Source organism: Oryx dammah, unplaced genomic scaffold, assembly GCF_014754425.2.
Source record: "Oryx dammah isolate SB20612 unplaced genomic scaffold, SCBI_Odam_1.1 HiC_scaffold_18, whole genome shotgun sequence".
In the NCBI taxonomy this organism is placed as follows: Eukaryota; Metazoa; Chordata; class Mammalia; order Artiodactyla; family Bovidae; genus Oryx; species Oryx dammah.
The window spans coordinates 15,744,027-15,760,188 of NW_024070202.1; the positions used below are offsets into that span (position 1 = coordinate 15,744,027).

A 16,162-nucleotide genomic window follows, 5' to 3' on the forward strand; every position below is an offset into this window, starting at 1 on the left:
AAGTCTGACACTGTTTCCCCATTTGTTTCCCATGAAATAATGGGACCAGATGCCATGATCTTCGTTTTCTGAATGTTGAGCTTTAAGCCAACTTTTTCGCTCTCCTCTTTCACTTTCATCAAGAGGCTTTTTAGTTCCTCTTCACTTTGCCATAAGGGTGGTGTCATCTGCATATCTGAGGTTATTGATATTTCTCCCGGCAATCTTGATTCCAGCTTGTGTTTCTTCCAGGCCAGCATTTCTCATGATGTACTCTGCATATAAGTTAAATAAGCCGGGTGACAATATACAGCCTTGACATACTTAAGTGAGATTAAAACAAATATCCAAAAACAAGAAACCAAAGATGAACCCCAGACAAATGGCAGTTACAAAATCAGACAAATAGTATTTAAAATAATGGAATATGCACATCTACATAAACACCCATGAGCAAAGTCAAAACAGTTCAACAAAAATAAAGTACAATAGATTGACCCGGTTAACAAAGAAAATCAAAAATTATATTTACCAGTTAAGAACAAAACTAAAACACAAACTGGAAAACAAAACTAAAGCAAGGTGCCAAGTGAGAAATAAAGCAGTGAAAACAAAACTAACAAATATGTTGAGAGGAAAGGAAAAAAAGAAAAGAAAGAAAGTTATATAGAAGTAGGTAAAGAAAATTTACATATATTAAAAAATTAACTGCAAGGGGAAAACAGCAGTAGGAAAAGCAAACAAAGGAATAAATGTAGAAAAATAATAATTGTTTAAAAGTTAAAAGCGGGGGGGGGGGGGGGTGCGGGGAGTGGAAAACTCCCCAGAACTGCAAAAGCCTGATATAGAGGCAGAGGTTTATAACAATAAAAAATGTGACAGAGGTAAAAAGGAAAAAACTTAGTTAGATTTTGTAGTGCCAATAAAATTGACAACTACAAGTGGTGGGGGCGACAGGGAGAAGGAAAAATCCAAACGAATCTACAGAACATGTCAAAACATAAGAATAATAAATGCTTTTCTTGAGTCACTGCTGTCAGAGTCCTTTCCCCAGCTGGGAGTCACAGTCCACCTCACCTCCCTAGGATGGTCTCCAACACTATTGATCTCTGAACCCGCTGTGAGGGCAGCTCAGATTCTAATCTGCTCCTACTCTGTGTTCTTGCCTGCAGTGTTCACAGCTATCAGAACTAGTGCTTTTTCTTTTGTGGGAGCTCTCAATGACCTTTTATATATTCCACAGACACAGTCTGCCTGGTTGATCATGTGGATTTAATCTGCAGCTGTACAGCTGGTGGGAGGGTTTTGGGTCGTCTTTCTTAGCCACACTGCCCCTGGGTTTCAATTGTGATTTTATTTCCACCTCTGGATATGGGCCATCCACTGGGGTCTGCTCCTGAGGCTGCCCTGGAGGACTTGGGTCTGCCCCTGTGAGGGCCAGGTGCAGAGGTGGTGCGGCTGCTTGGGTCACAGGGGTTCTGGCAGCACCAAGTACTCAGGGGGGTTGGCGGCTGGGGCAGCGGGAAATATAGTGCTCTAGAAGGGCATGGCAACCAGTATTGGCCAATACAGTCCAGTATTCTTGCCTGGAGAAACCCCCCCGACAGAGAAGCCTGGCAGGCCACAGTCCACAGGGTTACAACGAGTCAGACACTACTGAAGCCACCCTGTGAGCATAGGCACAAGACATTTTTATCTGTGGCAGCTCTGCCCCAGTGAGTGCTGAGCGTGAAGGTGGCGCAGCTGCTTGGCTTGTTGGGGCCCTGGTGGCGCCAAGTGTGCAGGGACACGACTGCCTCTGCCCCAGGAGTTATGGTCCCATCAGAGTCTTTTTTCAAGCCTCTTGTAGCTGGCGATCAGAAGGCCTCTTTGGCCAGTTTTTCTCCGTAGCTCCACCCGTTCAGGCACTTAGAGGGCTCCCTTGCCTGGGGTCCTTCTCTGTTGTTCAGTGCATCAGGCACATAGAGGGGCCGCCGCCTGGGGTCCTACTCTGTATATCAGTGTGTCAGGCGTTTGATGGGCCAGCTTCTCTACTGTTTAGCTGCCAGTGTTGGGGTGTGGGGGGAATAGAGGCTATGGTGATGGCTCCACCCCCTGTGCATGACTCTGCAGTATTGCTTTGCTTCCATGGCTGCCCAGCTTTCCTTCACAGGCATTTCGCACCACAGTCTTCTCCCTCACATCCCACTCTCCGCAGTCAACAGCAGCGGATTGCTGCTGGGATTGCTCCACAATCCCTAAACTCCAGCTCCCAGCCACTGCAACATTTAGGGTATGTATGGCTGTGGCAAGGACTGAACTGATTCTCATTCCATTTAGGCTGCCACAGATCAGCTGTTTCACTCTCAGCTTTACATGTTTCTCCTCTGACTCAGACAGTTGCCCCCGTGTGGGGATCGGAGCCCTGCTTCACTTCCCCCACCTGCCGAGGGCAGGTCCAGTCCTACTAACACTCCTGTTTCCCCCCAGTTCCTTCGTCCTACTGAATTCTGCCGTGGGTCTATATATTCTTTTCTGCTGGTCAGGTACTCCTGTCCATTCTCAGCTGGTGTTCTGCATGCACTTCTGTGTCTGAAGGTGTATTCCTGATGTATTCATGGAGAAAGATGTATTCCACATCAACCTACCCCTCTGCCATCTTCTTCCTCCCCCTGGATTATATCTTTAAGTAGATAATATACCAAAGATATGTGGATACTAAGTCCTTTGCATATTTGAGAATATCTTCCTGTTACATGGATTTTTGAATGACAACTTGCTGAATATTTAAGTCTGTGGACATGTTTTTCCCCTCAAAAACTTGGGAGTTTTGCGCCATTTCTTTTGACATACAAGGATACACAGGAGAAAGCTGCCTAATAATTTTTTCCTTGTATTTCTGTCTTATTTTTTTGCCTTTAACATGCTTGGTTTGTCCTGGATACTAGAGTTTTGTTTTGTTATGTTTTTTTGTAAGTGAAGTTCAGAATCTCTCAACACTGCCCCATCTATTTATATTATATTTTTCTTGGTTGTATATGAGACCTTTAAATATTTTGATGCATGCCCTTCATTTCAGTGCATTTCCCTTTATATCTTTGACTTTTTTTTTCAGTTTCATTTGTTATATTCTCTTTTGAGAAATTAGTTCTTTCTCTGTTGGCTCTTCCTTGTCCATCTTTCATAGCTATCAGTTTCTCCATAATTGCTTCAATCCCTTCAGTCTCTAAAAATCTACAAAATAGTCCTAGTTTAAAATTTTCTTTCTTATAGAGTAATTATTCAGGTCTGTGCTTTTCCCTTGTCTTTTGCATCCTGTGTTTATAAATTTTTTGCCACTACAAGGTTTTTATGTAGGTTCCTTTTATTTCTGCTTTTTCATTTTTAAATAGAATCAATTCCAGGTAGCTTTGTTTAAAAATTATGTAGATGAAAATCTCTTATAACCTTGTGTGTGTGTGCACACGCGCGTGTGTGTGCGTGCGTGTGCATGCGTACGCACGCTCAGTTGCATCTGACTCTTTGTGACCCCATGGACTGTAGCCCACCAGGCTCCTCTGTCCTTGTGTTTCTCCAGGCAAGAATAGTGGAGTGGGTTGCCATTTCCTGGTCCAAGGGATCTTCCTGACCCAGGAATCGAACCTGCGTCTCCTGTATCTCCTGCATCGGCAGGCAGATTCTTTACTACTGCGCCACCTGGGAAGCCCTTTATTACCTTTTGCATATAGATAATTGTTTATTGCACCATTTGGATCTTTCCTTTAAATTTTGAGCTAGAGATCTGTGCTGCTGCTGGCTGGCAGCTTCTGTTTCTAGTCATTTAGTTACCTGAGAGAGGTAAATTGAGGAACTGGGACCTTTGACAGCTGCAACTAGGAACTTTGTCTCTGACTTTAAATTTTTTTTTTTTTTAAGACTCTTTGCACTAGAGGGGCTTCACCAGATTGAAGGCATATCATTCAAATTTGTTGTTGCTCTCCATTCTGTCAGGATTAATAGTTCACCTGAAGAAGAGGCTGGGTTTGTTTTATGGGTCGGAATATTTTTCTCTGCATAGTTAGCTTTGATCTATAGTGACTGGACCTCATTTTACATTCTCACCAGCAATATATAATGATCTAGCTTTTCCACATCACCAACGTTTGATGGTATCACTGCTTTTTATTTTAGGCATCCTTATGGGTAAGTAGAGATATCTCATTGTGGTTTTAATTTGCATTTTTCCTCCTGCTAAATGAAGTTGAACATTTTCTCATGTGCTTACTTGTCATCTGTACATCCTCTTCAGTGAAATATCTGTTCATGTCCTTTGCCTATTTTCTGACTGGATTGTTTATTTATTTATTTTTTGCTGTTTTAGGATTTTTTAATACATTCTAAATGCTAGTTCTTTGTTAGTTATGTGATTTGTAAGTATTTTCTTCGAGTTTGTAGCTTATCTTTTCATTCTTTCAGTAGGGTTCTTTACAGAGCAAAAGTTTATCAATTTTTCCCTTTTATGAATTGTGCCTTTGGAGTCAAGTCTAAGAACTCTTTGCCTAGCTCTCAAACTCAAAGATTTTTCTTCTGCAACTATAAAAATTTTTCTCATGTGATTATAAAAATTTTATAGTTGCATGTTTTACATTTAAGTCCACGTTTTACATTTGTGGTTTATTGGTGGTTTAGTTGCTCAGTCGTGTCCGACTCTTGCGACCCCATGGACTGTAGCCTGCCAGTCTCTTCTGTCTGTGGAATTTCTGGGGAAGAGTACTGGAGTGGGTTGCCATTTCCTTCTCTAGGGAATCTTCCGACTCGGGTTGAACTCGGGTCTCCTGCCCTGCAGGCACATTCTTGACCAACTGAGCTACCAGGGAATGTTGCATATTTTACATTTAAGACCGTTTAAGTCCATAATCCATTTTGATTTAATTTTTATGTGATATGTGAGATTTGGGTCAGGGTTTAATTTTTGCCTAGAAATATCCAGCACCATTTATCAAAAAGTTTATCTTTTCTCCATTTAGTTGCTTTTTGTATCTTTGTCAAATGTGAGTTGAGCATATTTAGGTGGTCTGTTTCTGGTTCTCTCTATTCTATTCCATTGATAGATCCACGAGTCTGTCCCTCCACCAGTACTATAAAATTGATTTCAGTTTTTCAGTACTTGTTTTCAGTAGCTGTATGATGTCTTGAACGCAGGTTGACTGATTCTTCCTACTGGGAGAATCAGAGGGAGAATCAGAAAAAACATGAAAGTTTCAGAATAGCACCTCACATATAGTGTATCCATAAGTATTTATAATTGTGACACTATATAAGATTCATCCCAACTTTACAAGGAAAGTGTTTGGGGAAAAACTTTTTGAAAATCATTTTAATGTGGTTTGAAGGGAGAAATATATTTTGAATATGTAAATGACACAAGTGAATATGATAATCCAGAACAAATTTATAAATACTAGACTGACAACCCTAGCAAGATATAATATAAGTACTAAAATTTAAAAAACAAAAAACACTGAAAGTCTAGGATTTTAGGGACTTTATTGTGAATTTCACCGACTTTCTTAAAGCCTGAAGAACTGGAGGAAGGATTTGCTCATGTAATAAAGGGCTCTGAAGTCTTGGTGAGAAGGACATTAGTGACCAATGGAGTGACTGCAAAGCAAGCATAGGAAAAGAGGAGCATTTATCTGCAAGGGTAAAAGACCAGTCTGCCCTCAGTTTCAGCACCAATGGGAAGACCATGAGTGATTTTTACAGAGTTTTAAGAAGAGAGACTGTACTCAGTCAAGTTGTATTTCATGTATAAAAGCAGTAATAAACATTCTCCAGCCTGCAGGAGTTTAGAATATAGCACCAGTGAGTGCCATTGCAAAAATTACTTGCTGAAACCCGGCCAACAAAAATGTGACATTAATGAAGAACTCACCCTTAGAGCAGCTGTGATAAAAAAACTATTAATGAGCAAAGAATCCAATTTAAAATATATTTAAGATCAAGCAGTCATGGGAATTCCAGTGTAATTTATAGAATATAAGCTATGTAAATTTTATTAAATAAAAGTAGTTCACAAAAATTGGTTGCATTGGAAGTGTGTGTGTGTGTGTGTGTGTGCGCTGATTTACACATTCCCAAAGCAAGAAATCAATCTAAATTTGAACTATATAATAAAAATAAGGCCTCAGATTGCTTTGTTTTTCATAATCTTTCTCTTTACTGGGATTGTTTAGAGAAGGGAGGTCACATTATACATGTTTAGCTGATGTTCAAAGTTAAATCTTTAAAGCAACATGACTAATATAATCCCAGTTCTATAAAATGATAGTACAGTGGTTAAGAATCTGAATTCTTGTTTCCAATTGCTAGTATGACCCAGGGATGCTTACTAATCTCTCTGTGTCTGAGTTCATCTGTAAAATGGGATTAATAGTCCCTAGTTCATGATTTGTAGGTAATCTATATAAAGCTGTTATCAGTACAGGGCTCAAATGTTAGGTATAATTACTTGTCCTTTCTTCTCTGTTATTCATAAGGATGTTATTCATGTGTGTAAGGGTACTCACCAAGTGTTAATGGTAATTGTTTCTAAGTGATGGGATTTGGGGCAGTTTCTTTCTCAGGTAGTTCTGTGTTTGCTTGATTTTTTTTTTTTTTTTTAAACCAGGGAAGAGCACAAAACTGTTCCTTAAAAAAATGAAACTATGAATTTTAGTTGTTCCAGCACTTTTGCATCTGAAATCTGTATTTTTTAAGTTTCCTCAAATGATTCTGATTATGCATAAGATTTGGAAAGTGGTTGGCATTGATAATTTCCCTGCACTCTGTTCTGTTTAATATATATTGAAGCCCATAGAGAGTGTGGTTTGGGTAAGCTATGTCTTCCTCCAGTGTAGTCTGCTTCAGCACTCTTGTCAAGAATCTGAAGAAAGGAGGGTGATGATTTTTGCCAAAAATCGGAGTGAGGCTTGGGGTACATTCCACTGACATGAAATAGCTTTTATGCCAGGAACAGGAAAGAAAAGTGAAGGTATACAGAAATTTAGTCATAAGACAGGAGCCCTTGAAATTGAAAGGAAATGGGCTAAAAGCAGTAGGGATAAGCCAACCTATGCTGGCTGAAAATTCTCTAGACAGGAAAGCGTAAGACTATGTCAGGCATCAAACAGCATCACAAAATATTTTAAAGTTAAAAACAAATTTTACAAAATCAAGAAGTTAACTTTCCTTCCATTCACCCCAGAACAGGTGTCTTTCTAAAAAAGTGCCACCTCAACTAAGAAAACCCTGCCTATAACATGTCACTAGCTGTCTACACGTAATAAAACCTCCATGCTGCCAAAGTAGGCTTGTTTTGAAGCACAGAATCTTGGGAAATGGTTGGGTAACCGGTTAGTATTCATGCTTACTGGAGCTCGATCAGCACTTCCTTCACTTCATAGTTGCTGTGATGATAGAAATAAGAATTTTCTCTGGCCCTGCAGTTTTACGTCCTCTTCTCGGTCACAGTGCTTTCTGTCTGAGTGTTACTATTATTGAATACCATTGTAACTATTGCTTTCCTGTATCTGGAGTGGTAGACTCTGCAGCCGTGGAAATTTCAGTTGGATTTGTTCCCTTCTGAGGCTGTGATGTAATTATATTTGGTGTTAAGGAAAGTCACAGCCAGTACAAAAAGAAGAAAAAGTCAAAACTACTGTGTTAGAAGACAGAGTGTCAGTGGGAGAATCAGAAAACATGGGGACTTGCTTGCAGAGTGACTCCTAGTTGATGTCTCGGTTTCTTAAGTGTCTGCTAATGTTACCCCAGTAGCTTTCCTCCTGGTTCACCATTTCAGTATTGCCCAGCCAGTCTTTCTATATTTACTATAAGAAATTTAGAGTCATGATACCTTTCGCTTACTTCTCTCGGCTTCATGTTTTCAATTCATGGTGCTTTCAAATCACTAACCTCAATTGTAGGTCAGGTGTTAATGCACACTCCACATAATAGCAAACAGAATTGAACAGATGTTTTAAAATGTAATCTCAGACCAAGATTCTGGCTAAAGCAAAGTCTAAAGAACAGGGCTTCCAAAAATCTAGAGAATTTTAGACTTTCAAAAAGAATCACTTAAAGCAGGAAGGGTATTTTTCCTGAAATAGTAGATTACACCTCTTGCAGGAGGGAGAATTTGAGGACCCTGGCCCTCAGGGAAAACAGCAGGAAGACTGGACAAACTTGTTTCTGCTTTCCTCTGGGAAATTAAATGGAGGAGTTGAGCAGGACATCTGTATTCATCTATTCATGAACTTAAAGTTACAGTTCAGTTCAGTAGCTCAGTCGTGTCCGACTCTTTGTGACCCCATGAATCGCAGCATGCCAGGCCTCCCTGTCCATCACCAACTCCCGCGAGTTCACTCAAACTCACATCCATCGAGTTGGTGATGCCATCCAGCCATCTCATCCTCTGTCGTCCCCTTCTCCTCCTGCCCCCAATCCCTCCCAGCATCAGAGTCTTTTCCGATGAGTCAACTCTTCGCATGAGGTGGCCAAAGTACTGGAGTTTCAGCTTTAGCATCATTCCTTCCAAAGAACACCCAGGGCTGATCTCCTTTAGAATGGACTGGTTGGATCTCCTTGCAGTCCAGGGGACTCTCAGGAGTCTTCTCCAACACCACAGTTCAAAAGCATCAATTCTTCAGCACTCAGCTTTCTTCACAGTCCAACTCTCACATCCATACATGACCACTGGAAAAACCACAGCCTTGACTAGACGGACCTTTGTTGGCAAAGTAATGTCTCTGCTTTTGAATATGCTACTAGGTTGGTCATAACTTTTCTTCCAAGGAGTAAGTATCTTTTAATTTCATGGCTGCAGTCACCATCTGCAGTGATTTTGGAGTCCAAAAAAATAAAGTCTGACACTGTTTCCACTGTTTCCCCATCTATTTCCCATGAAATGATGGGACCAGATGCCATGATCTTCATTTTCTGAATGTTGAGCTTTAAGCGAATTTTTTCACTCTCCTCTTTCACTTTCATCAAGAGGCTTTTTAGTTCCTCTTCACTTTCTGCCATAAGGGTGGTGTCATCTGCATATCTGAGGTTATTGATATTTCTCCCGACAATCTTGATTCCAGTTTATGCTTCTTCCAGTCCAGCGTTTCTCACGATGTAGTCTGCATATAAGTTAAATAAGCAGGGTGACAATATACAGCCTTGACATACTCCTTTTCCTATTTGGAACTAGTCTGTTGTTCCATGTCCAGTTCTGACTGTTGCTTCCTGATATGCAGGTCAGGAAGTCACAGTTAAGATAAAGCAAAAGAAGTAAACAAGTGCCTACTAGTTTCATATTGGTGATTTCCATCTCTGATATTGAGCAGCTGTGTTCTCTACTTCCCGTTAGTGTCATTCTTCTCAAATTGGGATTACTATTCAAAAGAGGGCCTGAGATACAAGATATAGAATAAGCATAGTATAGACCCAGGAATCAAACCAGGGTCTCCTGCATTGCAGGCAGACTCTTTACCATCTGAGCTATCAGGGGAACCCCACTGGAATAAATATTTCCATGTCAAACATACATATAGTAAATATGTATTAAATGGGATAAAACAAAAGGTCATATGAAAGTATTTTTATATAAAGCTTTTCCTAATGTTAATATAGAAAAGTATGTAAATCATAAATGTAGAATTTAATATCTTGAAGACAACATCATGTAGCCACTACTCATTTGTTTTATCTGATTATAAAATACTTTCTTTTTATAGGTGTTTGAATAACATATCTTTTCCCATCCTTTTGCTCTTAACTTCTGTATATATTTAATGTATGTCTCTTGTAAGCAGCGTATGTGAAGTGAAGTCACTCAGTCGTGTCTGACTCTTTGCGACCCCTTGAACTGTAGCCTACCAGGCTCCTCTGTCCATGGGATTTCCCAGGCAATAGTCCTGGAGTGGATTGCCATTTCCTTCTCCAGGGGATCTTCCCAACCTGGGGATCTTCCCAACCCAGGGATCGAACCCGGGTCTCCCGCATTGTAGACAGACGCTTTACCATCTGAGCCTCCAGGGAGAGCAGCGTATACTTGGGTTTATTTTTCTTCTAGACTGGTAGGTAGTCTTTATCTTTGAATTCAAATTTTAGTCTTTTTACAGTTAATGCCATTGCCAATAAATTTGTGTTTAAGTCAGTCATATTACTATTTGTTTACTTTCTGTCTCATTTATTTTTATCCATTCCTTCCTTTTTTCTTGCCTTGAAAATACCTTTGATTAAAGTATTAATCATTAAGTGTTGTTTTAGTTTTTTCTGTTAGAGTTTTACTTACATATTTTTACTTTTTTTAATGATTACAATAGTCCTTCTATTATACTCTCCTAGTATTTTAAAGTCTGATATTAGTATTTTTCCACAGCAAAATGATTTTAGAACACTTAAATTCCTTGTAGCCTCACAGTTTTTGTGCCAGTTTTGTCATTTATTTTAATGATAATAGTAACAGTGCCTTGTGAGAACATCTTAATGTTTTATCTAGCCAATATTCATTTGGATTTACCTGCAATATATATATGGAATCCCAGGTTGCACTAGTGGTTAAAAAAAAAAAAAAACCTACCTGCTAAAACAGGAGATGCATAAGAGACATAGGTTCGATTCCTGAGTTGGGAAGATCCCCTGGAAAAAGGCATGACAAGCCACTCCAGTATTCTTGCCTGGAGAATCCCATGGAGAGAGGAGCCTAGTTGGCTACAGCACGTAGGGTTGCAAACAGTCGCATATGCATCAGTACATACAGTAACTTTTTATGGTTCACCCTTCCTTCTTACAATTCTGAATTTTCATCTAAAATTCTTTTCTTTCTGCCTGAAGAACTCCGTTAGAATTTCTTTTAAGAATAAAGCTGATTTTTGTTTTTTAATCTTTTTCAGGTTTATTTTTGAAGGCTATTTTTGCTAGATATAGAATGCTTTCTTTGTCTTTGATTTTTGGCAGTTCTGCTGTGGTTTATCTTGGTATCGTTTTCTTTGTAGGGATGTGTGTGTATGTGTGTGTGTGTGTGTGTGTGTCTGTGTGTGTGTGTGTCTGTGTATCTGTGTGTGTGTGTCTGTGTATCTGTGTGTCTGTGTCTGTGTGTGTCTATGTCTGTGTCTGTGTGTGTCTGTCTGTGTGTGTGTCTGTCTGTGTGTGTTATGGAGCCCCCTGAATCTGAGAGTTGGTAGTCTTTTGTCAGTTTGGGGAAATGTTCAGTCATTTGTTCTTCACATGTGCTTTCTCATCAATCAGTTATCTCTTTTTCTTCAAAGATCCCAGTTAACACATATGTTAGACCTTTTTGCTCTTTCTTATGTTTCTTTCACTCAGTTCTTTACTTACCATCTTTGTCTCTCTTTGTACTTTAGTCTGTGTAATTTCTTCTGACCTGGCTTTTGGCTTATTAATTTTTCTCTTTATCTGTGTTTTTTCTATACCTTATATCTTTGTCTTGTCATTTAACTGACTAAAAGTTATTAGTAGGAAAATCTCTTACCTAAGTCTCCTGTGGGTCTATTTCCTACTATTTTCTGTCTTCATTCAAGCTTTTAATTTTGATATCTGATTATTTTTTATTGGGTTGAACATTATCACTATAAAAAATTATAATGATAATTGGAAGTTCTCCATAATTTTTTACTTCTCCAGAAGACTTTATGTTTTGCAGTTAGGCTAGGGCCAGATCACCCTAATCCATCAGTGGTTAAGATGATTCCAACTTGGGCTTCAGTCCTGGTGAAGGTTAGCCTAATTTCTGCTCCATCCTTGTTCCTAGATTGTGGCTTTTCAGAGTCCAAATAAAAGCTTGAGTGTTTTCCAGAACCTCTTCTCTTAGGCAGATGTTGGCCTCCGTTTTTTCCTTACTTGCTTTGCCTTAGCTCTTCTTTTCTCTATCAGAGTCAGTGATTGTCTTGAGGAATGAAGCCCTGCTAGATGTCCAGCCCTCCTTTCTTGGCTTCTTACTATTTCCAGATCTTGCCTCCCCCAGCCCCCTGCAATTCTCACGGCCTTGATATCTTAGCACTGTCACCAGACTTATATCTTTTTACATTTTGTTCAGTTTTACTGGTTGTACTTAGGTTTAGTTTTTAAAAACCTAGCTGTTCTGGAAATACAACCACATGAAGTTGTTTGTTGTCCCAGTGGTGATCGTTGGTTTGTTTGTTTTACAAAATATTTCAAAACAATTTTTATTTTGATGGTCATATTTCCCAGACCCCTGCCTTCGCTACACACGTCCATTGTCCTGTGCTGTTAGTGGTGAGTGGGTAAAGAGTCTGAGAAATGCAGTGGGAAGAGTGCTGACTTTTTAAGCAGACAGACTTGGGTTCAAGTCATAGCTTTAATCAATTGTGTCAGCCTGTGCAAGTTAGGTTTTAAAATTTTTTCTGTTTTCTCTTTTTAAGTGATTTATTCATTTTATGGCTGCTCTGGGCCTTTGTTGCTGCGTGAGGGCTTTCTCTAGTTGTGTTGAGTGGGGTCTTCTTTCTGGTTGTGGTGCATGGACTTCTCATTGTGGTGGCTTCTCTTGTTGCAGAGCACAGACTCTGGGGTGTGCATGCTTCGGTCATTGCACCACATAGGCTCGCTCAGTGGCTGTGGCGTGCAGGCTTCAGTAGCTGTGGCCCGTGGGCTTAGTGCCTTGAGGCATGTGGAATCTTCCCAGACCAGGGGTGGAACTTGTGTCGTCTGCATTGGCAGGCAGATTCTTAACCACTGGACCACCAGGGAAGTCCCAGATTTCTGTTCCTGTTCTCTTGCCTGCCCAGTGGTCACAGTGAGAATGAAAAGTGAAATTAAAAGTTTTTTCAAGTGGAATGAAGTGTGGACTGCATCTGGCATGTGGTCGATGCTTAGCAAACATTTAAAAAAATTATCTTGGGGAGTTGGAAACTATAGATTTAGGACTGTTCTCATAGGATATAAGTACAACATGTAGTAATTATTAGCAAACCCTTAAAATGGACCCGTTTGGTTGTCAGGCAGTTCAGCAGGCATTTATCCAGCAGCCACTGTCCAGGCACCCTCCTTAATCCTAGTGATATGTAGAAGCTGTTCAGGGTCTTGCAGTCCAGTGGGATAACAGTGAAAAGCAGTGAGCAGAGGGTGGCCACATCCAACACTGCAGTGAACCCTGGGTATTGGGGCATAGGGGTTGGCAACCTTTTTCTTTAAAGGCCTAGATGAGGCTTTGTGGGACTTATTGCCGCTGCTGCCGCTACTCAGCTTTGCTGTTGTAGAGCAGAAGCAGCCATTCTCCAGACTGGGCCTGGGTATGTTCCAGTTAAACTTCATTTACAAAATCAGGTGGCAGATAGGTTTGGCCTGAAGGTCCTGACACAGTGCTGACTCTAGCCTTCACAAGCTAAGACTGTTTCTTACATTTTTAAAGGTTGTTTAATAAAAAGGAAGAAAGATAATATACAAAAGACCATCTGTGGTCCACAAATCCTTAAGTATTTTATTTCTAATTCTTTATAGAAAAAAATTGCTGACCCCTTTATTAGAGTACATAGAGAAAAATAGTATATATAAGTACTTTGATAGCAAAGAAAAAAAAAGAATGTGGCACTCTGGCTTGGATCCATGGAGGATCTTGGTGAGAAGAATAGGTAATTCTGTGTGCAAATACAGACATATTTACCTGTGTCCCACCCCAACAGTGAACTTCCTAGTTGCTACTCATTTATTTTATCGAACTGTCCATAATGTGTGTTTCAGCAGCAAATAGAGGGATGAAAATTAAATACTCTTAGAAATGTTCTCCTTATAAAGGAATTTTCATTCCAAGATCAGGAAGATCTCCTGGAGAAGGAAATGGCATCCCACTCTAGTATCCTTGCCTGGGAAATGCTATGAAGAGAGGAGCCCTGGTGGGTTACAGTTCTGCTGCTAAGTCACTTCAGTTGTGTCCAACTCTGTGCCACCCCATGGACTGTAGCCCGCCAGCCTCCTCTGTCCATGGGATTCTCCAGGCAGGAGTACTGAAGTGGGTTGTCATGCCCTCCTCAGGGTCCTCCAGGCACGGGGAACAAACCTGCGTCTCTTCTGTCTTCTGCATCGCAGGCAGAGTCCTGACCACCAGCGCCACCACAGTCCATAGGGCTGCAAAGCATTAGACGCGCCTTAGCAACTAAAGCAACATCAGTAACATAGCTAACAGTTACCAGTCCTCTTGGTATGTGTATTACTTTATAATTTATAACACCGTAATAACTTTTGTCTTACAGAAATACATTTTCGGGAAATGGCCTCTAAATCTTGGCTGAATATTTTAACCTTCCTTTGTGGATCAGCAGTCGGATTTGTTTTATGCTCTCAGCTACTTAGTATTTTGTTGGAAGAACAGAAGGACATCCAGCCTAGTATTCTTCATAATGATCCTCACGCTAGGCATTCAGATGACAATGAACAGAATCATCTAGAAGGACAGATGAACTTCGATGCAGATGCCAGCCAACATAAAGGTATGGTTTACTGTATTAAGGAGTAAATAGAAACTGTATTTTTCAATATGTTTAAGTGTTGAGAGAATTAGAAAAAGTTGCTTATACGAATCTTATTATATCACTGTATCTTTTGATGAAATGAGCTTAACTCCAGATATTAAATAATAATTCTTTGTTTACCTCAGGAGAAAAAAATTACTAAAACCCAGATTTATTTAGGATGTAAGATATTAATTTTGAATTTATTTTCAAATATAAATAGTTCAGAAAAGATAACTTAGGGAAAGGCAGAACTTTCAGGTTAGATTTAGTTCTGAAAATTTTAATTTTGTTTTCATGGTTCATATCTATGTCTTTGGTTTTTGCTGTTACCTTGTTTTATGCTTAGTCTTGTTTTCCTAGAGAAACTCAAGAGGTATATATAAATTTCAATGTACTTTTTATCCGTGTCTGACATAACTAATCTTTTCTCCTTTTGAGAGGCATAAAACTGTTAGGGAAGTAGAAACTCAGGCATGTGTTACATCGATATGACATGACTTCACTTTGTCCTGGTCCTCTGCCTCTGACCAGGTATTCTCAACCGTGTCCTCTCCGTGCCCCGTGAATGCTGCTTTGCTCTCAGCCTCTGTTCTTTGGCTCTTTCTTTGCCTGTGTGATGTCATCAGCCCTCATAATTTTAGTTTCCATCTGTTCCTTGCTGTCTTTCCCTTAACCTAGTTCCAGACAGTATGAGAAGACATTGAGAATTCAGAGATCTCTGCAAATGGTGATTTATTTGACAGAAAATACAGCAGCTTGGAAAAAAGGCTGGAATTCTGGGATGCAACAGCGTCCCACATTAAGGGGTGTTTGTCTTATCTTTTTGGCAGTAAATTGCTTCTTTCCTACCTCTCAATCTAAGGTTGAGGGTGAGGTACACATCCTGGTTATTTTATGAACTAGCAAGTACACGCATACTGTGACATAGTGTCCTGTGTGAATGTTTCTGTGACGGTGGTTCATCTCTGAGCAGCTGTGTTCTTACCAGAGAGCCGTTTGCTCGCTCTGCACTGGCTCTGCACCGTTGCTCTAGGCTTTAGTTGTTCAGTGGGAGCCAGGCTTCTCTACTGGGAGGCTGTTCTAGATCAGCCTCACTGCAGGCACATAAATTAGGGCCTACTTGTCCTACTTGATGGTCTACAAAATGTAGGTATGCTAAAGGTTTCTCACAGAATTAACATGTACATCATACTCCTTCCTTTCCTTTACAATCCTAAAATGTTTTCCCCCTCCTGTTTTTATATAACTCACTACTTTCTGCCTAAGTCATGGTAGGTGCTTTCCTCTACTTACCAATCAATCCTATTTCTCATAAATGTTAACAGTCTACTTCTTTACTGTTTTTAGGTTACTTCTCTCAGTCTGTAGCATACTTCCCCTAAATCAGACCTTCAGTTGTATCCATGTACTTGTACTCAACCAAACTTCACCGAGTCTTTTGTCCTTTCTTCTGGTGAATTTCATTTAAAGACCTAATTTCTGCATCGTCTCTTATTTTTCCTGATCACTGCCTTATATCCCCTTCTTCTCTGTTCTAGCCAACTTCCCAGTCCACTGTTCTGTAGTGTTTATCAGCCATTACTCTACCCCTCAGTTCATTGAAACCTTTACGCATACCTCTGTTACAGCATCTTTTAATATACAGCAAGTATTGGTTTGCATGCCAAGTTCCCATGCTAGAATGAATTCTCCTGTGGCAAAACATGTGT

The 16,162-nt window shown here is 40.0% G+C and overlaps 1 protein-coding gene across 2 annotated transcripts in view; it reads left to right on the forward strand.

The window, feature by feature from the left end:
* The window catches only part of C1GALT1 (core 1 synthase, glycoprotein-N-acetylgalactosamine 3-beta-galactosyltransferase 1), a 50,551-nt gene that overhangs the window by 20,761 nt on the left and 13,628 nt on the right, over nucleotides 1–16,162 (forward strand). For both annotated transcript variants that reach the window (XM_040260500.1, XM_040260501.1), the window contains exon 2: nucleotides 14,193–14,429. In XM_040260500.1, coding sequence (XP_040116434.1) covers nucleotides 14,193–14,429 — 237 coding nt within the window. The remainder of the gene's footprint in view (nucleotides 1–14,192; nucleotides 14,430–16,162) is intronic.